Consider the following 23,452-nt stretch of genomic DNA (forward strand, 5'->3'; position numbering starts at 1 on the left):
TATATGGTGCATCGGGCTACCACAGAAGATGACTGCTGTTAAGTATTATACATTAACATCCACCGCTTCCACTGCAAAACAAAAACAAAAACAATCTGATTCAAGTCATTAAAAAAAAAAAAATACGTAGAATGCAAATAATCCATATTAAAAGACAGTAATAATGAAAGGGAGCTTCCACTGTAGTTCTGCTCAGGGTGATATCTCTGTCATATTTGAAAGCAGATCCTTCTTTTGGATTGTGTTTCAATCCATGGTTGAAAGTGTGAGCGAAAACTGAGGGATTTGTTTTAACAGAAAGCCCGTGCAAGTGTCAATCAGATATTTTTTATTATGTATCATAAAGGAAACCAGAGGGAATGGGAGATTTTGAAGCCAAACATGTGGCATTATCTTGCTTGTACATGCCTGGGGAGACGGTCAGTTGCTTGCACCTGCACACCAAAGCAAATCAGAATGACTGACATGTTCGTTTATGGTGTAACAACTGTTTGTTTTATTTTTTTTTATGTATGTAGACTGAGACGATGTACTTCACAAAATATCACGAGGGATATTTGAGTTGAGGTTTAAACTGAGCACTTTATAACAAGTATTACTTGTGTTTACATTTGGGAAAATGTAGCAGTGGAACGGAGATGAACGGTACGAGAGAAATTATTCCCAAATTAAATTGAATCTTGGCAGTGTTTTAAAATGCCTATAGAGATGTATATTTATGATTGTACTGTGTCAAAAATATCATACAGTATCAACACAGGAAAACGTTGTGGTACATGGATGGTACATATTGGGTCACTGCTTTGTTAGATGCAAACACTCCCGTATTTACAAGTTTTGCTATAAGAAAAAAAAAAACAAACAAGAAATGCAGTCAGGAAAAGCCACAGAATATTTTGAATTTCCTTTTTTATAACATAAGAGGTTTCCTCCAGGGACACTATGTCAGTACTTCAGCCACAAATACCATCAGCAGAGAGATGTGTGTGTTTATACATGGTATTAAATACATATACCACTTCTGTTATTTTGTACTAAACAGAATGGAAACAGGTTGTCTTCAGTTGTGTTTTCAATGTGCCTGAAACGGTGAAGGGTTTAATCTTATCCTGCTGCTGCTGCTCCTGCTGCGTGAATACGTCCAATAACAGAAGCCTGTTTGAAAAAGAGACCCTGAAACTTGTTTGCTGTATTTGTAAGAAAACTTTTTTTTTTTTTTTTAAATATAAAACTTATTTTCGTAAATAAAAATTATAATGCTTGTCGTTTTTCCATACGTTTCATTCTGCCGATACAGCTTTTAGCACAAAACCAGGAAAAATCCGCTTAATTTATAACAGTCTGTTTATTAAACAAGGTAAAGATACAAAGCTTTTTTTTCCTTTTCTCTTTTAAACATTGATAACCTTAGTTTAACTCCTCAGTCTTGGCTGTGCATATTTAGTCGTCTAGAAACTGTATATGAAACCACAATGCAAGACAGGAAAAAAGTGTAATAAATCTACGCATTATCTTTTCATAGAGAACATGGGTTAAACAGTTATACAGATTACAGCTCAGGAACTCCATGCGGAAGAAAAATGAATTAAAAAAAAAAATAAAATAAATGTTTACACGACTGAATACTGCCGAACACAATACAGAGTAATGGAAATGGGATGATAAAACAGTTAAGGCTTACATGTAAATAACTGATATAAAACGTGAATATTAATAACATACAGGTAGACTAAAATAATTACAGTAAGCTCATACATAAACCTTTACAAAACCCAAACAGAACGTGTTTATGAAAACTGAAAAATAGGTACTATAAATGAGTAACATGTTTTACAGTACAGCAACATGTACATTTTCCCCATTATCTCATTAAGAGAGAGTAAAGTCGAAGAGGCAGGGTCTGTTGTTGGCGTAAATGTCTGTTTTCAGGCCAGTGGCTCGAGTAATAAGTTTTTATTCTTTTGAAAACATACTATATACTGTATATGTATTTTACATTATTCTCAGTTCCATCTCAAATGCAACGCCTAGCCGTAGCACCTTTTTTATCCGAAGTGCCCTGAAGAATACAGGGTACCCTATTAGTACCATTCAGAGGTTACAGTTACAGTAAAAGTCCAACAAACAATACTGCGTACAAAGAATACTAAAGAAATAAAAAATAAGATTCACCTCTGCATGAACTCATAACATAGGCCTACTGAATATGACTTACAGTATACTGCAGTTTATTCCAAACGGGTAAAGCTTATTAAAGATTTAAAAACAAAACAAAAAAAATAATAAAAATAATTAATCGGTGGGTTAAAGTAGCTGTACAATTACTTCACATTTTGGTCCGATGTTTAAATTTAATTTCAGCTGATGTAGAGAGTAGAGCTGGCGCTGAGACGCGTGCAACAAACTCTAAAACCCTATGCTTCTAGTTGTTAGGAAATAATAAGTCAAAGCTCGACTGAATAAGGGAAAGCAGACAAACACTATCAGCGAGATTTGCTTTCTCCTGAAACCTCGACAAGGTTCATATATGGCACTAACTACTGGGAGAAAAACTGAAAAACAAAAAGTAAAAGCAGTGTTTCTTTGATCATAGGTCACGATCGTAAAGGTGCCGTCAAATATGGAGTGAAAGATTTAGGAAATATAAAAAAACAAAAAAACATTCATCTTTCTTTCCCGTCTGTGTTGCTCTGTTTTTTTTATTTATTATTTTTTTTTTTTAGCCTCCTCGAAGTCAATAACGCAACTCCTTAATACAATCATTACATGTTTTAAATTGTCTTCTACCGATTGCCTTTCTCCAAATTTAGAGGACCCTGTAAATCTGTACAAAAACGTGATGTAAAACGAAGAAAGTAACAGAAACGACTGTCATTTGCACACAGTCAGTACTCTTAGCTGCCACAAGTAATGCCCTCTGGCATTTAGTTTTATCCAACGAGATTGAAATAATTTGAGCCAAAACCACGAGGCCTAAAAGTGCTTTAAGATTATCTTTGGATGTCTCCAGAATACACCCAGCAAAGATTTATTTTCTTTCTTTCTTTTTTTTTTTTAATTTCTCAATTGTTTTTATAAGGGCAAACATCATCTGGCACATTTTGGAAACCCATTTGATGGAAGAGGAAACTTAAGAACGCAACGACAACATTTCTAATGGCCAATGCATCCGGCGGTTTACATGACGCTTACGAAAGTGCTTATTAAATCTGACGCAAGACATTCTTTGCTGCTCGACCGCTGTCTGGACAACCTCTAGCTGTGCGGTTACATTCACAATATAACGCGGCGCTCGTTTCCGACAGACGGCCCGTGTCCAGACGGATGGAGGCAGTCCGTTTACTGAATCTAACACCGAATGCTTATGTCAGCTGTCATAATGCTAATGTAAGCCTTATGTAGATGGCCGTGGGTGCAGGGCCTCATAAGCTCCAGCCGAACGCCCGCTCCGGATCTTGCTGCTGAACGTCCAGGGAGCTCAGATGAGGGAGATGCGTATGGGGATGCTGGGGGACTCAGTCCTCTGGGGCGACTGGTGGCTCACTAGGTGCTCCACCACCGTGTGTTTGGACATGTGCTTCATAAGGTAGGTCTCCTACAAAGACAATGAAACACACAGAAATCAGAAATCGGGACATTGGTTTGACAAACATAATTACTCTAATTAAACTAATGTGAACATTTGTTCAGTCGTCCTGGTTGTATGCCTCCACTAACAAGTCAAGCTGCATTTTCCATCCAGACCCATTTAGTGAAGATGGAGGTCAGAGAAGCAGATTTTAGGACTTTAAGGTCACTAGTTCAAATCTCTTCGACATCCTCGACCTTGAGTAAGTACCTTAAATCCCTAAAACAGTGTTCCTCACTTCAGTGTACAAATGGATGGGTTAAATGAGATTTAATTTCCCCATGAGGGAGTAATAAAGGAGAACAAAACTTGTTGGACAACTAATAGCAATGTTGGGGCCCAGTAGATTTAGTTTAACTGTTAAAACGTGTTATTTTTTTTTGCATTTACAGATGTATAGTTGTAAGTTGAGGTTTACAGGAACTGACCCTACATAAAAACTGGTTAAAAGACTAGCAATTTTATCATATCAGTTAGGGATGTCCCGATCAGGTTTTTTTGTCCCCGAGTCCGAGTCCGAGTCATTTGATTTTGAGTATCTGCCGATACCGAGTCCCGATCCGATACTTCTACAGTACATTAAAAAAAAATGAAGAACAGCGAAGAAACAGATCCAGGATAAAATATCTCCACACCGCAGACATATTCGCGCCACTAGCTTGAAGTTGCTGCCGTGTTCTGCTTCCTTTACAGCACGCAGCAAAGTGACGTCATGCCGCATACGTTGTTTCTGTGTGGAGTTGAGACGGTCTGACTCTGTACCACCACATAACAGCAAATACTAAGCTGTTATTTTTCCCATTTGTTTCGAAATATTATAGATCTGATAAAAAAAATAATGAGAATAAATATAAATATATATATATATATATATATTCGATCCCTGATCGGGATGTAACGTCCGATTCCGATCGAGTCTGAAACCACTTGATCGACCCCGATTTCCGATCACGTGATCGGATCGGGACGTCCCCAATATCAGTGGTATATTTGTATTCTACTGTCTTTCATTCTGCTTTAATTTATGTTAAGGTAATTTATTTTCTTTGTAGAAAAACAGGAACATGTTGGAAAAAGAGGCTGTATAGTTAGTTATAGCAAAAATAGTCCCTAATAAAAATAAATAAACAAATAAATAAAATCCTAGCAACGTTTCCATTGTCGCTAACGTTAGCTGTTAGCTGGTAGCCGACGTTGGTCAGCCCCCCAGCATGGCTATTGTCTGTGTAACCTAGCAACTGACTGGTCAGAACTGGAAGCCCTAACAAAGCTTCAGCAAGGTAAAAGGTGTTTGTTTATGCAGAGCGTTGTGATGTAACAGTGACACTGATATTTGACCTTTTACATAGAGACGTCATCAATGTTTCCTCTTAGACATTTGAGTAACAAAATTTTTCTCCAACAAATGAATCATCAAGAATCTGTGACTCAAACGTCACTGTGACTCCGCAAAACAAGCCAAATTGGAACAAAGTCAACCACAAAGGACAACCTCGAAAACAAAATGTCTACACCCAGTCGCTAGCTCTGAGGCGTAAAAACACTTCCTTTTTTTTTTTTTTTGTTCGGGAAGAAAACTCAATTGTTAAATGTCACCAATAGGAAACTTCACTACAGCTAACAAACAACCTGCGTATTACTCACTGAGGTGTATGCCCGGCCGCACATGCTACAGCAGTAGGCCTTAGCGTTTTTGATGGCATGCGCTGACAAGTGGATCTGCAATGATGCGGAGTCTGAGTAGGCACGGTAGCAGTTAGGACATTTATACGGCTTGTCTTTATTGTGCTGCCTCTGATGAGACTGTTGGGGAAGAAGAAGAAGAAGAAGCACAGATGAGAGTCAAGAGAGCGGCGCACTTATAACTTTTGACGGTTCTGAATTTAAACAGTTTTTACTGACCTGGAGATTGGACAGCTGGGTAAAAGCCTTTTCACATCCGGGGTGAGCACATTTATAAGGCCTATCGCCAGTGTGGATTCTGTGGAAAGAGAAGCCAGTAAAATAAAATGTGTCGTGACAAAGGTGATGACTGTGGTCGAACAGCAGATTTAACTTATAGATAGAGATAGAGATACACAGGGAAAAGAGAATTTGATAAAACCATTTCAAAATCCCTGCTTTGTGTTTAACAGCCTGACTGACCTGGTATGCTGTTGCAGGTGTGACAGCTGACGGAACGAGTTCTCGCAGTAGGAGCAGTGGTAGGGTTTGATCCCCAGGTGGATGCGCAGGTGCTGGGACAGGTAGGAGGCGTTGGCGAACGTCTTGGAGCAGTGGGGACACTTGTGCGGTTTGGCCTCTGTGTGGGACTTGGAGTGAATCTGCATCTCTGACTTGGTTAAGAAGGTGAGCGGGCAGACTTTGCATCTTGGCGAGAAAAAGAGACCGAGACAGGATCGCGTCAGACTCGCATTTGTTCAGATCTACAGCCTTAGAGAGACTACGCAGCAAAACAACGCTATTTGCCACGTTACAGTACATTTAAAAGAAGATGATTAGTGATTTAGTATCAAGTCTGGCAGCTGGAAGTCAGATCATTTAGATCATGATGCAACTTACTGACTCCTCGTTGAGTCTCAAATTAAGTATCCTTCATCCTTCACCAACCTCAGCGTCTAGACTTGTCCTGACCTATCACCTTCTATCATTTTTTACTGGGTTCTCTGGAGATGCTGCTTATTATCAGACATCAGGGGTAATTTAGCAATTACACCAAACTTTTCTCTTATTAAGGTATCCCCTCAGATGAAAAAGAAGGGTTCATATTATCATTAAGTCTCAGCGTACGCCTCAGTGATCTACAGTTTAACCAAATCACAATTAAATCTGTAAATTGGCTTCGCAAGAGGAGCTCCAAAATAAAAACGTCCTCCCCTGTGAGATGCACCAAAAGCTTAAAAGCAACAGAAGCAGCTTCCTGTGTCCAACCTGTAGGTTTTGCCCTCTTTGGGTGCAATAGTGACACAGCCTTGGTCCGCCAGGATAGGGTATGGCACCACTAGCAGAGGACCGGATGTGTTTTCAGCTTTGATCTTCTTCCTTCCCCGCGGTGCCTTTGGTGGGGGGCCCAACAGTCCTGCCAGGCCTCCGGCCTTCATGTGGTCCATGCCGGGGCCGCTGGCCAGCCCGGAGATGATGTTCACAGATGGAGCGCCGCCCAGGCGGTTCTGGCTGCTGGAGGTTGGAGTTGTGGGAGTCAGGGCCTCCGAGGTGCTGTGGCTGTCCGGTCGAGATGAAGGAGCCAGACCTGTGGAGGTGGGAAGCAGAACTACATTAGCACGTACAGTAAAGGTTACAAACAAAACTACACATGTGCAGCTTCACAAATGTTTGTACAAACTTAGGCACTTCATACACGTTTCAATTATACTCAGTTGTAGCTTCTTTGCTATGTTGTTCTACTCCTCCGGGCAGCAACTAACTCCCATTAACATCCATCTTTTATAATCAGACTCTCAGGTTGAGTTGTGCAATCCATTCCACAGCCACTCTTAAAACACTGGGATGAATATCTGGGTGTCATAGGAAGGGGCTTTGGGACTGTGATAGTCATTTAAACTTTTCCTGGAAGCCAGTGCTGCACTTGAAAGTGACAGAAACGGTTGTGTAAATAAATTTAAAAAGGGAGCAGAGCAAGAACCCTGCTTACTTTTTCACCCCAGCAAACTTGGCCAATCTAAGGCCAGTGTTTAACTGTCTGTTTATGAATGCTAAAGAATTTAAGAATAGACTTTGAGAGGTGTTTCTCCGTTCGACAAGTTGACATGCTGAATGTACGTCTTATTTACCCGCTTCCATGGCTTCAGCAGCTTAACTGTATCCCACTTCTGTCAGTTCAAACAACACTGGCTGAATGTTTTGCTGACTTGTTCCCATGCCGACAGACTTAGTGACTGCGGTACCTGAGCGATGGTTGACCCGTCCAGTTTGCTCACCGAGCTGCCTCATGTGCCAGTCTTCCCATAATCCTTTAGCCTTGACTGCTGACTTGTCGTCCATATTTCCATCTGGAAATCAAGGTGGTGGTGATTAATTGGTAAACGGTACATATTCTTGTAAAACAGACATATTTCTGAATCAAATGTCGGAAAATTAAGGAAATTAAACAACGATTAAGGAAAAACAGCCCCAGACATTTAAGATGCGTATCAGATTGTAGCTCATTAACTTCGCCCTGGAGAATAAATAGCCTACACATGACTGTAAATCCTATCCTATCCAGGATCTCAATGCTAATGTTCACTTGTGTCTGCACGCTGAATGTACCACTGTTCAATGTCTAGGCCTAAAAACAACGGATTGAAGACTCTACCTGGTCCGGAACTGGAGGCGGGACGAGCGTGCAGGGCAATGTCCGGCTGTCCGGAGCCCTGCTGCTGCGGGTGGTGGCCCGGCACCTGCTGCGGCTTCTGCACCGACATGCCATGCTGAGAGCTACCGTCCGGGGTGGAGGTGGGCACCAGTAAAGACTGCTGAGAAGGGGTGGAGGTAGGCGGCAGGTGCAGGGGTCGAATCTTCTCAGCCATCAACTGCTCCTTGATCTTGTTAATGAGGACCAGGTTATCCAGCTGAAAGGGTTAACGGTTCATGCTCAAAAGTAAACAGCCACCGTGTGTGAATGTCGTTCATGCCAACGAAATACACATCGCAAGAGGGAAAACATTAACCAGACACATAATACAGGTTTAATTTTCTTTTCTTTTTTAAAATCTACGAGAATGAACAACTTCTCAGACTGAAGTTTAATGGCTGAAAAGACATTCACACATGGAATCAAATGGCAGTGAAAGGCGAATAATGTCTTAGTAGTTACACGTTAAAAGTGGACTTACCTGGCCTGGCATGGAGGGCGGGGGCGGCCAGAAATACGGGTTGTTAAATCGAGGCTCTGCCATCCTGAAGCGAATGACATTTACGTTACTTCAGGTAAGGGGAAAGTGTTAACACATTCTGACCAAAACCAGTAAGCAGAGACGGGTTAGGCCGACAAACTGACTCTCACTTAGACTGAAGATGAAAACTGCACCTTGACACCGTAAACACCTTCAAACACATGTGTCTGGTTTCAGGTTTCATGTAGACAGGGTGAGCATTTCATTTAAATTAAGTGTACACATTTAAATGACTCAGCAACTTCCAGGCTTGACGGTTTCAATTTAAAGTCTTAACAATAATGTGTAATTTTGCTCAAAGTGCTCCAACTTATCCACTAAGGACTGATTTTGTTAAGAAAGTCTGCAGATATGGGTACCTGGTTATATTGGGAGTTAACCTGCAATTGGTGGGGTTCCTCCCCAAGAAAAAAAAATCTAATTTAAAACTGATTTCCTGCATTTTTTACACCATCTAAACTCTTGGATTAAGTGAACAAACAGCTGCCTGCAGCACTTTAGTTAGCCGAATTAAGACACAGAGCGTCCTCCATAGACATGGTAACTCATTCGCACCCTTGCCTGTTGCGACTGGGGAGAGGCAGAGGACTTTTAAATATATATATTTCTCTTTTTCATCCCGATTGTCCTAAATAACACCAGTGCACGGTGCTGCCTCTTTTTGTGTTGCACCTGCTCCAGTTATTAATATAATATTTAAAGCCATCTCCTGACGCTCTCCGTTTTTGCTTCTTCCGGGAAACCCGTGTAATCTGCACGGCCCTACATCTTGATCACGTATAAGCTGTTATACACGTTTCCATAGGTTTTGCAAATTCTGATGTCTGATGGTAGCCAGGTTTCCAGATCGTCTACGAAACGCAAGCCACATGGTGCACAAGCAGGCAGCTCAGTTTGAATGCTGAATGAATGAGTAAGCTAACTTAGCTTGTTTCATTCCACCTCTTCACCTCCCACCTCCAAATTTAAGCAGTTGATTTTTATCAGAGACAGATTTTTAATGTGAAAAGCGTCGACTGCATCTGTGCCACGCGTAGACTGTATATAACCGACGGACGTCACCCAAAACGGTTTGTGGACTAATGTTTCGAAGACTCGAGATTGCCATCTTTTCGAGCAAAGGAGCACAGGAGGAGCTTGGGTGGACAGATGGGTTATTAAGCCGGGCTCGCCTTCAGACACACCTCTATCTCAGGCCTGATATCTATTTAATACGGATAAGGAAATGTAGTGACTTTGTGGTGACTTCCCACTTTTCAGACCCGTGCGCTACCTCATCTCTGTCACGTACCACAACCACATCTTATCAGAAAGCTATTAGATGTTACTTTTGATTTTTTTTTTCCAGGCCTATGAGTACAGTTTGGGTTTTTAATGTTGACCGTCCTCACCGCAGGCATGTGTGTTACGCATTAAGTTGTGATTAGAGATAAATGGAACGCTGTCTTGTGGTTTTAAAACGCTTTGAAAATGTGTCATCGCGTCTAAGGAGCTGACTAATTCTGTCCAAAAAACCAAACTTTTTAAGAAGGACTCGCTACTTTATTTGAAAATGCGCAACACTTGCCATATAAAAATCTTAACTTCAAGGTTCGGTGTACTGGGATTGCCCCCATGTTTCAAGACTTTCTTTGCTCATCTAAATGAAAACTTGAGCAAAAGCCACGTATAGGGGAAAATCTATGAGTGGTTATTTAGATTTTAAAATTCAGATATAATAAGTACATTTTTGTATTATTAATCAGGTGAGAGTTGTCTTTGTAAAAAGTGTCTAGGCGTATAATTTGCTCTATTAAATGCTCAGTGTGTGTGTGTAAATTAGGCCTACAGGTTCACATTTAAATTGCATCCAAATGCATTAGTCTAGCAGAGCCCTAGCCGTTTAGCTTGTGCACTAAGCTCCTCTGCTCCTTTTGTCTGAATTCCTTGAAAATAAGTGGACGTCGCTTTAAATGTTCACATCAACGCAGAAGAGGGAAGGGGGAAAAAAAAAAAAAAAAAAACTTTCCCTTCTTTGACTTTTTCGGACATGTCTGCTGTCTGAGAGCACCTCTGGACTCGGACCGACGGGAGGTTTTGCGCGGATCGAGCCTCTCGGTGCGCCCCAGACATTCTCAGACAGTTTTCTTAAAACATTTCCAGACAAAAGAGAAACAAAAATGGCAGCCTTATTTTTATAAGGCGGGACGCCATATTCTGCAGACCCCAAAAAATTTTTTAGGAGCAGGAACATCTTGTGGCGAGGAAGGTGCCGGGGGACGAGGGAGCGGGGACGAGGCGCACACAAAAGTGTGTTTATCATGTCAAAGGCATGAATGATTGTTTACGGCGAAATGCAGGTTTGAATAGCCCGGCCTCCCCACCTCTTAAAAAAACTGACACTTCCTACAACAACCATGCCCTGCAAAAAAAAAAAAAAAAAAAAAAAACAGCACGGAAACGGACAAGCTCGGCTCACTACACCCGCTATTAAAATATATAACCGTAGCGATGCGTTGAGGTCAAAATACAACCGGCGCACAATGCCTCGTCCCCCGAAAGGCGCCGTGCCATCTTGAGCAAATTTCACTTTTAGGGCTGCTTTTTCCACATTCTGTAACTTTTGGGACGAATCAAAGGACAGAAATAGCATTTTTCTTGTGTGCACAATGCACGCAGCTGGGGGGCTACCGCTCGTCGGAGACATGCACAGCAGAGGAAAGACCAAAAGACATGCACAAATACCTTGTGTCCCGATTGCAGATATTGTCTTGCGAGTACAGCTATAATATAAAAGGTTGATGTTCTTTCTGCCTCCAGTCGGACCACCGCTTCCGGGTCGCTTTGTTCACTTCTGGGTGCTGCTGCAGGCTCAGTGCAGTACAGTACAGACAAGAGGGAAATGTTCTGCTAATGTCGCTTCGGATTGTGCACGACGATTGTATTCGCGTTTAAAATGCAATTTCTGGTGAATCCCGATTTTTTATTTTTTTTGCCCCCTGCGCCTGTTTGGGTGGATTTAGCCAGCAGATCGACAGGGGTGGAGGAAATACTCGGATGCTGAAAGACAGTGTGAAAATGTGCACCGATCGAAATTTTTCACTCTTAAGTGAGAAATATAGTGAAAAGAGGTGTTTTAGGTGTTTTAATCTGCAGAGTGCATCACATTTTATGAGCATAGGTAATTTTAAAAACGTATGAAATAAACTGCAGGGTCACATAAATGTAGGGGGGTAAAGAAGAAAGTGTCCCCCAAAACTGAGATTGTTGATGATTTGCAGACCAATTTAACTTTATTTAACCAGATGAAAGCCTCATTTAAAATAAACCATGATGATGCCCATTGCAACAAAAGGATAGTTAAATCATGTTAAAGGTGCATTCAAGTAAAGGTTAAAACTAAAAGTGAAAATGCATTTTTGCAGAGGAAGTGTTTCCTCCAAAATCATTAAAACAGGAATTTGACTGAAGAGCAAATTCATGTAAATTGGTGTAACTACGCAGTTGAGACGAAGAAAAAGGTGTGATTTCATGAAAACATTTAACTGTAAAACAGGAAAACAGCACAGATAGCTAGTCAAACACCCACTTGCCAAAACATTGTGTGAAGCTACTAGTAAGATCCTCCTTCATGACTGTTTAATGCTCATACTGAAACGCCGTCAGAAAGGTGGTGATTCAGCTGGATGATCATTTTTGGAGGATGTGGTTTGTGGTGCAGTGAAAAACTGAATTAAATTAAAAGTGTTTCTATTATTTAGCCTAGCCCACTGACTAAAACGGGATTGTCAAAATAACAGAAACACTAAATTCACTAGTATTTCAAACCACAGCCCCCAAAGTGAAAACACTGTTGAATCAACAGCTCTCTCTCGGTTATGTGAAACTAATACCATAACCTTCATGAAGTTAAGATTTAGTGCAGGTTTCACAAGCGTACCTAATGAAATGGTGAGTGAGTGTACATGGATGCATATTATATAATATAATCTGCACAAAAGGCCCTGCGATAAAAGTGATATTCAGTTTCACTTGAGATTATGGTTGTGTTACAGCAGCGTAATTAACAAAAGGTTAAGAATTCTGAAGCTGCATGAAAAACACTTCTTGTGCAGTTTATTTTAATATTTATTCACTCCGTCTCTAAAAGGCATTGTTTGTGGATGCGTGTAGTAGAGTAGCTTGTGTTGTGTTCTTCTTAAAAGCGCCACAGTGATGGGTATCTTGCAAATTCCGTTGTATCATGCATACAGTGATAACAAAAGGTTTTTCAAGGACGTGTCAAAATCGGTAATGGTTACAAGTAAAGCAGAAAGGGTGATTAAAATGACAGGGAATGGTGAGTACAACGTGCGCTGGTGCACCCTAAAAAATGTAGTTTCGAGTAATCTAAGGATGTCGATCCCTGATCTAGATTTAATCAGATGAATTAACGTGTGTGACCATGTTGTTTTGCGTCAAACTTTCTTAATAATTACGCACTGCAGGAGTTGCAGTCATTGTCCACAGTGTTGAGACTGAGGTTTTAAACTGAGATACAGACCCAAACAGTCCTAAATTACTATATGCATGTGGTAGTCTTGTAAAACCCTCAGCTTTTAGCCCAAATCAGAGCCTAGATAGTTTTACCTTATGTTGTCTATACTTGACAGCTTTTTGCTTCCATTGACTTGCATCTTTTTTGTTTGTTTGTTTGTTTGTTTTACCAATAAAACTAGATCAAACTCAAACATTTTAGGCACGAATAGTCGACTAAAGGTACGGACAGTGATTCATTTAGCCTGTTGTTACACACATACGCCCACTTGCCAGTTCATTAGGTACACTAATGGAAACAAATGCATTCTTATGCAACAGTCCTGCACTAAATCCCCCGTCGTGACTAATGTCCTAAAATTCATTTCATGTAGAAAGGGCGTCCAAAAGGTACTTAAACTAAAATGGGGCTGTTAATATAATTGGAGCATGTGTGGGTACAACACAACACGATACAAACCTCAGCCTCCACTGTGAAAACGCAGTTGCTAATTCTGACGTGTGTGCGTTGAGAGTCTTTAAGCCAGTCAAGCAGACTTTAAAGGTTAGCATCTTATTTAAATGAACTGATTATATTGATGCTGTGATCAGGGACTGACTCTTTTTGTGTGATCCTCGGTTTCTTTTTCGCTGAAGTTCCATTTTCTGTTTGTGAGGGGAAATGTAACCACAACGTGAATGCCCTCCCCAAACCACCACCACCACCAAATCCAACCGTTGTGTTCCGCATCATGAATTACTCCCATATATGTCGCCCGTCTTTCTCTCTGAGTCGCAGTGTAATCACAGAGGTTCAGTGGAATCAGATGAAGCAATCAGGCGCAGGAACCCGTGCTCTGACGTTGCTACCAGCAGTTGTGTCCTGAGTTTTTGTGTGTGTGTGTGTGTGTATGTGTGGGGAGGGTTACGTGATCTCAGCGTGTTTCCTGTTTCTCTCGCCACTTCTCTGAAGACTCCAAAGAACTGTCAGCCCTGACCCATAAACACGCGCAATGCGAACGCACGCTATCACAAATATAGCCTTCCTTGCAGAATGAATTTGAGTCAGCTTTAAGGGAAATCTACAGATGAGCTGAAGTCGAAATGCCTCATCCTGTTAAACATAGTCGGTGCGCTCCTGGTGCCAGTTAGATATCACTTGAGTGAAGCTATCATAGATTTTAAAAAAAGAAAAAAAAAAAAAAAAAAGGGAAAAAGAAAATGGTTAAATTCCTCACGGTCTCCTCTTCTAACATGGACTTTGTCTTGGTAAGTAATCTGATTCAGATGTTTTATTCGCGTGTTTTGGTTTGTAGCAAGCATAACTGTAGTTTCCTTTCTGAGTGGACTTTTCTGGATTTTCATAATTCATGATTACAGAGCTATTACTTAGACATACAGTGTGTTTCTATGTTTGTGAGATGGGGTCAGATTATGCCACGTTATACGTGTTGCAGCAGAAACATCAAGGTTGTGATGTTGATAGATAGAAGACATGTATTTGTATGTGGAGCAGATCTCTTGACTAATGTCTTCTCTGTTATGGTCTTGTAGCCCTTTAATAAATTTGCAAGTGATATATTTATCTATTTATTGCTGACATCGACCTGTTCTTTCTCTCAATTAACCGCTTAATCTGTAGAAAGGCAGCAGCTAAAAATGCCCATCTCACTCAAATAATCCTTGATCATATTAATTAATAATGTTCTGTTGATCAAATATTCGAACTGACGCACTCACTGTTTCAAATCTCAAATGTTAACATACAGGTGTGTGTGTGTGAAAAATACAAGAATTGTTTTCACAATAACAGGAAGGTAGTCCTGGAGGGTTACTTCCTGCTTTATGTATGTAATTTATTACATTCATAAACGGGTGCGCTGCGTTCAGGAGGAGGTGGATGAATAACCCCTTTCATCTGTAGTTTGGAAGAACTCTCTTACAGACTGATACCGCTGTGATCTCTCATTTTTCGCACAAGTTTTTTGCACAATACTGTTGTTTATAGGGCTTATTTGGAATTTATTTAAATTGTAAACCACCCTTTGTCTTATCTGCCTCAGATCGCGTAGTTTTGTCTCATTCCAGGAATTGTACAGAAGATTTTGCATTCCCTGTGACAACTTCGTATAGGATTTAGTTTTTCTCAATCGCACGAGGGCCCGCACGTTGAGCAACTTATAAAAACTGACCGAAGACTGTCCGTGCAGCCGCTGCATCGCCTCACGTCGATGGCATTAAGCTGTGATTTGAAGGAGAGTTTAGAGAGCATTTCCGCGATAGCTGTCCTGTTGTGTGGCATTTGCAGTGTCAAAATGTCAGGAGTGTCGAGCGTCCTCCTCCGCACGCTTCCTCAGAACGCCAAACCTCTTTTTTTGAATTCTTTTTTTTTTTGTTTCAGGTTTTCCTGATGATGCTTGCCTTCATTTCCTTTGGAAAGAGTGATGGCTTGACAAAGGAAACCACAGACCAGTGCTTCAACAAGTGCCCGGCTGGTGAGTGTTAACCAAGACACTGACCTTGTGTTTGTGCACAGCGGTAGCAGAGCCCTCACACCAACTCACCGCCTTCCTTTTTTCATTTCTTTTTTTGTCCGCATTTGCACAGGATTTCATAAAGTTGGTGACTGTCCCGGTCACACCAACAAGCTCAAATGTAAAAAGTGCGAAGACCAAACGTACACCGCACTGGAAAACAGCATCGAACATTGTCTGAGGTGTGCGTCATGTAGTGGTAAGTATCCTGCTCATATGCCACTGACTGTATTCTCTGCTCATGTCATATTGTGAAGGCTTTTGAAGGCCTAAGCTGAATTAAAACCGAGTGAGGCTATATCAGAGTGATATCAGAGGCTTTGTTACATGCATATGCATTCCCAGTTTAACTCACTCGTCACTGATCTAGTTGTAGAGGCCCGTTCTGACCTGAATCGTCTCTCAGCATATAAACAGAAATGAGAAAGTGAAAGTGCCTCGTCAGGGATGTATGCCAGTGCCGTAGATTGGTATCAAAACACTGCATATTATTATTTATTTATTTATGTATTTTTCCACAGCCAATGAGATAGAGATAAAGCCCTGCTCTGCGACCAGTGATGTGCAATGTGGATGCAAAAAGGGATACTACTATGCGGGAGGTAAATGAGCACCACCTTGGAATTCATTGCGGTCATACTGATTCATCTCACGGCCTGTTTGTGAATATGATAATGTTGTCGTTAATGTTTTCTCACCCTTTTGTGTGTTTCAGGTGACAATGACAGGAAATGCCAATCCTGCAGAAGGTGACAGACAATGACACATCAAAGATTGATTTAGTGACAGATTATCAGGCAAAATTATGCATATACACGTTATATAATTACATATAATTAGAACTGCAGAGTTATCGGTGTAATGAGCGCGTTGGTGCTTGAAACCGACGCTGGGAGAAAAGGAATTTGCAGCAATTGTGACAGTCGTCAAATCAACTATTTGTGGACTCTGACTTCCCAAATCTTACAGTGTGCTTCCTCTCCGCGTGTTTTGCATTGCTTTCTCGGACAGACGAGACACTTTCCCGAACTGAAAAGCAACACACAGTTATTTTAATTTAGCTGCGGACTCAAGCCCTGTTTCGGCAAAACGGCATTACCCTCTGTCCTCTGTGAATGTTCTGTTGCAAATATCCAGATATAATTTTGTTCACATCTCTCGTAGACACTCAGTTCCTGTGGTTTCACTGTAGCCCTGCACTACCTGTGCGGAACAGCGTGGCTGCAGATGTTCTAGATCTCAATGTACAGGCGGTTTTGTTAAGAGTGGCTCTTCTAAAAAAAAAAACAACCTGAAACTGCAGAAAAGAAAGTTGTTGAACACATTAAAGGAAGGTTTCCTGGTTTCGCAAGACTTTCATATAAGAAAAATAAATAAAAATAGATTAAACAACGTACAAGATGCCCTCGTTCTGCTACCAGTGCAGCTCGGATACAGTCCATCCAAATACAAAGAGTGGATTTTATACTAACTAGAAAACAGATATACAGATATCCATTTGCACGTAAGGCTTAACATGTTGTCCGATTTCACCGTTGTCTCATTTTTTATTTTTTTTTTTCAGCTGTCGGAGAGACCCAAATTGCAGGAGCAAATGTCAAACCGCTACAACTCCACCTCCTACAGATTCATCTACATCTCCATCCCCGAGTAAGGGGGCAAAAGAAAGTAAATGAACCCTCCACAATGATCTGTATCTGTGTTTAAATGTGTTAGAAGGTCTTCAGATCTTCCTCAAGTCACAACCTGCAATATTTTAGCTAATGGCAGATACATCCCTGTATTATTCTTGCCCGTACTGAATACATCAATAAATCAGTTGCAGTGTAGGCTGGAGAAAGTCAGCTGTTTATCATGAGATAATGTGTCATACATAATTACTTAAAGCATAGAGACTCAACAGGGGTAATTTGGATTGATCTCAGAGGACAAATGTGGCTGAGGTGAAGTAGTTCTTTAAAGAAGGGTGCTCCTATCTGCAGCCGCCATGTAAATCTGACCAGCACTTAAACCTTATTTACTTTCACCACCAGCACTGTGAATGATGAATTGTTTTGTTCGCTAAATGCATGAAAATGATGTTGTTTTTTTTCTCTCTTATCATATTTGTCTTCAGCCACAACTCTGTCTTCGGGTCCAGTTGTACCTACAAGAATCGCACCTTCAAACACCACATCACCTGGGGTTACACAAGCACCACCTCCCCGTTAGTTCTTCTTTTTAAGAAATTTGATAGAATAACTCACATTTTTTTTCTGTTTGTTTAATTCCTCATATGATCACGCTACCTTCACGCTAACTAAAGATATCTTAGTAAGTTTAATGCTGCATTATTGCTTTTTTTTTTTTTTTTTACCTTTAAGTATGCAGAAGATCAGTCATGTATTCATCAGACAGAATCACTGTATGTCGGAGCCGATGACTGGTGGAGTTTTGAAGCTGTTTCTTTCTGTCTCCAGCAGATAGCCTATTGTTCTGGCTTGTGATCGTTCTGGTTACGCTTCTGCTGCTCTTTTGGTTGCTGCTGCTCCTCAGGAGCCTGCACAAATACTCTGTGGGCTGTTGTGCCCGCTGGACTATAAACAAAGATATGGAGTCACCTAACGGGGAACCCAAATTCAACGGTAATCAGTGGAGGAGGGTAGCAAAGTCCCTTAAAGTTACTAAAATCCCTGAACTAAAGAGCAAATTTGAAATAGTCGAGTGCTTTTATGCGACTTGTACTCCCGCTGTATTTATCTGACAGCCCGAGCCCAAGCTAAACAGTATATTAAAGGGACAGTTTGGTTTCTTTAAACTGAGGCTGTGTAAGGTACAGTAGCTGGCGGTCAACACAACCACTTTGGAGAAGCAGGCAATGGACGAGCAGAAGCAAATCATATATTAGCAACTACAGCTTTGAAATAAAATAATAAAGAAAAAATCAATATAACTTAAGTGTACGCTGTATTTAATTCATTAAAAACCTTACGTTACAATCTTTTCCAATCGGGGAACTTGCATCTCCTCAAGGCCAGCAGACTTCACCGATGCAAAAAAAAAGCGTCTTTTTCTTTACAGACGTCACAAGTCGCTGGTCTTCCGCTGTGTGACTTCGCCATTAAAGCCGTTCAGATCCCAACTACTGACCAAAGTCACACAACAACTTAAAATAGCCGTTTTTGTCAATGGAGTCCGGTGGCAAAGAGAACATAGATTGACAGGAGGGTTTCAAAAGGCTGTATAAGGTCAACGCCATAAACTGATATAGATTTTATTAGATTTTCTTTGTTTTAGATGGACACACACGTACCGCTCACACTGTCCACAGTATGACATTGCCGATGCTACTGTTTGCTTCTCCAGACTGAGGACGTGGTGGCGACCACCATCCACTATGCTGCACAGACGTATCGAAGTATACAGCCCCGCTTCATAGAGAACAAACTGTTCCTTTAAACTCCCCCAGCTGTGTATAAAATATAACTGAGAAGGACGTTGAAATGTACCTGCTGTTGTTTTATTGTAGACACAATATGATGTCATAGAAATGGACAAAGTCTAAGGCCCTATTTCTTACACATCGATGAAAGTGAGACAAGTAGTTCACAGCCATCGAGATGAATTTTAGTTTTCTTTATGTGCTTCTCAACTAACAAGCAGGAAGCTCACTGATATTATCTGCTTTCCTCCTAACAGAGCGAAGTGATCAAGGCAGCAGCCCGACCACTCTGGTTTGTCCTCTTCACTTTATAAGATAGTGATCTAGACTAGAGCAGTACTGTAGATAGACAAGTGAGAGGGTCTTGTGATACCAAAACCTACAAGTGCCATTTAAGAGCAAAGGTTCTTGTTAAGACTTTGTAGTTGAACTGAAAGTAAAGATAATTTCCTAGTATTTGAGAATGTTTCTCGTCGCCCTCCAACACCCCGGAGAGGTGGCTGATAAAAAGGAAAAAAGATCTTCACTTCTTCTTTCTTGTTTGTTCTTTCAAGACACTTAACATTTCAGAGGAAACTCCCATGATGGCTCTCTGTCAGAGTGAAGCCGTGCAAGAAAGTCCAACCCACATCAGTCTTCTACTGCGGGGCGGTGACCACAGGGGTAAGATTCATTATCTGACCTCTCGGCTACAGTGACTTGTTTCAACTTTGTTTGCTGTCTTGTTTTTTTTCTCAGACCTTTCATCGCCCCCAAAACAATATAGTGCGTTATAAATTTTTTTGTCCATCTTGTACTATTAAAAAAAAAAAAACTATAGTATGTTATCCAATGAGTGAGGCCATTTAATGCTCACTAACAATTTACAGTCTTCATGTTAGTGTCCAAAAACATGATCTGCGCTCATTGATTCAGTGCCTGGTACTAACAGCAGTAGATCAGTAGAGTCGTGTGATAATAATAGAGAAAGAGAGCATGTATCTGAGTAAACTGTGTTGCTCCGGTCTGTTCTTCATGATCTCCTTGTTTCCATCGTTTCAGCGTATATTGACATTTTGCCATTTGACATTTCACGAAAGCGAGACACTTCTACCAGGAAAAAAAAGAAAAAAGAAAGAATTTTTTTTATTTATCAGTGTTTATGAAACTGGGACAAGAGTTAAAGGCAATTGACAAACTACCTTAAACGCCCACTTACAAAGTAGCAGGAAGGGTGACAACTCAAACACGTCAGCAAGCTTGTTCAGGCAGATTAGAAACTAGCGATTAAGTTCACCTAATGATCCCTAAAGATCAAATTGGAGAAACGGGGAACCAAGTCGTCGCGGGGGATTCCTGAGGGAGGACTCGATCAGTCAAGTGCGCAAAGGCCTTATCTGATACCTGAACTCGTGTTAGAAAGCATACCAAAACAATACTTTTGTAACTGAGCGCAGCGTCCGTGTTGCTTCAGGGCTTAAACTTGACATGATAAGTTAGTTTCATCCTGAGCAGCAGGGATTCCTCGTGCATGCTCACGTCAAAAAGCCTCAGAACACTTCTCAAGAAAGGGATTTTAATATAGACTTGTGTTAAAAGTTATTAATAGTGATCTAACAGTTGTTAGATTAACTGCTGCCTAGAGCCTTTCCTACGCAAACAATGAATGCATTAAAACACTCTAAGGAGCAGGCGTTTCCAGCTTGACCGGGGTTATAAGAATATGCGTGTCGCTGAAGTTACAAACAGTCAAGTAAGAAAAAAAAACAATTCCATTCATCAAGTGCTCATCTGTGATCTCCTTTCTGAAGGACACTTAAGGATCAAAACAGCAGCAGTATAAACTGAAGCACTTTTTCCACACAAGTGTTGAGAGAAGCTGATTAAGTGCTACACCCAACTCCTAAATATAAAAACCTCGTGTGAGACTTGAGTCTTTGAAATACACACAAAGACGTGAAACAGCTACAGGATGTGAGAGGCTTGATTCAGACGAGAGATTAGTCGTGTGGAAGGGTGTAGATTAGTAGCAGGTGCTTGAGATGATATATTTATTTTCACACAGAAGATAGGCGTACGAAGCCAAATGCATTTATCATCAGTAGTATCACTAATACATGGATGATAATAGCGGTAAACCGTGGGTCGCCGACCACTCCAGGATGAGCTACGCATGTTGGCAATAGGCGTTATTAAAGCGAAAAGACATTTCCTGCACACTGTAGCTGTGTTTTGCACAATTACGCAATAAAATAATGTGGGAGGTCTTGCCAGTTGAAGTGTCTAAATGGTTTTAACTTCAATCACCAGTGATCACGCTGCTCATGCCATACGTCCTAAGTGAATTTGATTCAGTTCAATTAAAAAACAAAAAATGTCGTGGCAGCACTTTCTGCAGACCGTTCAATTGATCTCTTGCGCCGAAGAAACAATTCAGTCGGCTCTGCGCAGTTATCTGATCATTGCCGTGTGTTGTGGTGTGGTCTACTATCTGAAGCTGCAGAGTTTTCACCTTTCCATCTCTGCTCGTTCGCCCCGTGTCATTTATCACCCATCGGCCATGCGTGTGGAGGTGGAAACTGGGAAACAAACGCCCTCACTCTTTCGCATCTGTCAGCAATTTGACATTAAGGGGAAATGGCAAATCAGATAGTGTAAGCGTGCCCCTCGGTAACCGCGAACGGCTGCGCTCCGTGCTTCTCGTCCATGCACTTTGGTCGGCTCGGCTTCCACTGCGCCTTTCGGCAACACTGGAGAACAATTCACTCCGTGTGGTTATCTGGAAAACTTTTGAAGCTCTTAGGAAGCCCTTGATGATGTTGTCATGATATTGTACATGACACCTACGGCTGAGCTGAAAACCCCCTTGTAGTGTATCCTTCACGTTGGGGCTTTTTATTAGGCTGACACATCATAACAAACCCCGCATTCCAGTCACCTATCACTGTGTTTCCCTTTACACTGGGTTCAGTATCCTCTTGTGGCTGCCCAATGATTTACAGTAGAAATTTTGCACGGTTTATGCAGCGTGAGGAAGAGTTTCTGTCTACCAATTCCACTGCACGCTTTCCTGAAGACCTTCATAAACAGTCACACGATGTTCTTGACATTTTGCAGCTGTATCATTGAATCATAAAGGAAAAACCTGAGACATTTCAAAGCACAACACACCTTTATCTTATTGTGGTTAAACAGTAGCAGCCTGTACGCAGAGCAGACTCTTGCGGCGGGCCTTTTGCACCAACTTTTTCACATCTGTGTTCTTCTCCTTCCAGCTGCCAGACCAGATGAGCAAGCAGATCGCTGGCCGGCCATTGTCCTCTACGCCATTATCAGGGAGGTGCCCTTGCGTAGGTGGAAGGAGTTCCTGCGTCTGCTGTCCGTGGCTGACCAGGAGCTGGAACGAGTGGAGCTGGAGGCCGGCTTGGGTCTGGGCTCCATGGAGAGGCAGTACCAGATGCTGAGGCTGTGGAGCCAGCGCTCCTCTGCCAGCCTGAATGACGTCTTCTCGGCCTTGCACTATATGGATTTATCCGGCTGCGCCCAGCTGCTGCAGGAAAGCCTGGACAAGCTGCAGTGGAGGCCTGGGCCGAAGCAAGCTTTCACGGCTTGCAGAAGTCACACGGATCATAGTTTGTACGGGGCAGCCCAGGACACCTGAGGCTGCTATCGAAAACACAAGTATGATGGTATTTTTAATGCAAGTGGAGACACCGGTGCATGAAACTAGAAAGTTCAAGTTCCTGGAAAGGATATTACTAATGCTAGTTGCTACATGGTCCAACCACAGAGAACTACAATGACATAAGTGACCCACACCTGGTAATGCCAGTGTAGATCGCAATCTAACAAAGAGTTCAAAGGCATTATGGAGCACAGGCAATAATTGGTATCGTTTAACATATTTAAATGAACTCCAGGAAAGCAAAGACAGTGCGTCTTCTACGTTAAATAGAATAAAGCTCAACTCAGTAAAGAGTTGAGCCTTATTTTACTCTCAGACTTACTGAATGTCATTATGTAGATACTAAAAGAAGGAGTTTGGATAATCACATGGTTATCAAGCAACAGTTTTTTCATCTCTTAATGTACTTGCAATACTCTAGTATAGAAAGTTGATGCAGAGAATTAACTTTTATAATAATCAAGGGAAATCCCCTTCCAGTAGGTATAGTTTACGATCAAAACACCCTTTAGTACACCACTTAACCTCCAGATTCTTGTGCGGTGTCTCTTAACAGTGAGGCTGTGGTTTTACAGCACAATGCTAAAATGCAAATATCTGTAACTAATCTGTGTATACGTTCAAAGAGTAAGCATGGAAGTTCCACTTCCTGTAAGAGCTCTACAACATTGTTTTACCTCGGAATCGGTGCTTGACTTCTCGTTTTTTTGTTGTTGTTTTTGAGCACTTGGCAAGTCAAAGTTCAGTTTGAGTATTTGAACTGTGTGAACATTATGTGTACCTCTATGATGTTTGAGCAGCACCGCTCAGTGTGTC

The 23,452-nt window shown here is 41.3% G+C and overlaps 2 protein-coding genes across 4 annotated transcripts; one reads left to right on the forward strand and one right to left on the reverse strand.

Annotated features, from left to right (window-relative positions):
* Positions 1-11: 11 nt before the first annotated feature.
* Positions 12-11,323, reverse strand: LOC311494599 (zinc finger protein 362-like). 3 transcript variants are annotated; one of them, XM_084553718.1, is made up of 9 exons: positions 11,248-11,313; positions 8,464-8,527; positions 7,944-8,172; positions 7,534-7,638; positions 6,560-6,878; positions 5,774-5,998; positions 5,531-5,609; positions 5,273-5,431; positions 12-3,595 (listed from the first exon to the last, which is right to left on the reverse strand). In XM_084553718.1, the coding sequence occupies exons 2-9, from the start codon at positions 8,524-8,526 to the stop codon at positions 3,479-3,481; spliced, it is 1,296 nt and encodes a 431-aa protein (XP_084409844.1). In that variant the 5' UTR covers position 8,527; positions 11,248-11,313; the 3' UTR covers positions 12-3,478. The 3 variants fall into 3 exon arrangements, with proteins under 3 accessions (XP_084409844.1, XP_084409845.1, XP_084409843.1); XM_084553719.1 differs by having other exon boundaries at positions 1,271-3,595; positions 7,567-7,638; positions 7,944-8,199; positions 11,248-11,323; XM_084553717.1 differs by having other exon boundaries at positions 1,273-3,595; positions 7,944-8,199; positions 11,248-11,323.
* A 2,479-nt stretch (positions 11,324-13,802) lies between these two features.
* Positions 13,803-22,647, forward strand: LOC311494823 (tumor necrosis factor receptor superfamily member 1A). Its single transcript, XM_084554061.1, has 11 exons — positions 13,803-14,286; positions 15,419-15,512; positions 15,625-15,750; positions 16,073-16,153; positions 16,267-16,300; positions 17,116-17,219; positions 17,668-17,757; positions 18,014-18,175; positions 19,230-19,264; positions 19,527-19,635; positions 22,227-22,647. Exons 1-11 carry the CDS (start codon positions 14,239-14,241, stop codon positions 22,610-22,612), a joined length of 1,269 nt encoding a protein of 422 aa, XP_084410187.1. The 5' UTR covers positions 13,803-14,238; the 3' UTR covers positions 22,613-22,647.
* Positions 22,648-23,452: the final 805 nt, after the last annotated feature.

The sequence above is a fragment of the Chelon labrosus genome (assembly GCF_963514085.1).
Source record: "Chelon labrosus genome assembly, chromosome: 10".
Lineage (NCBI taxonomy): Eukaryota > Metazoa > Chordata > Actinopteri > Mugiliformes > Mugilidae > Chelon > Chelon labrosus.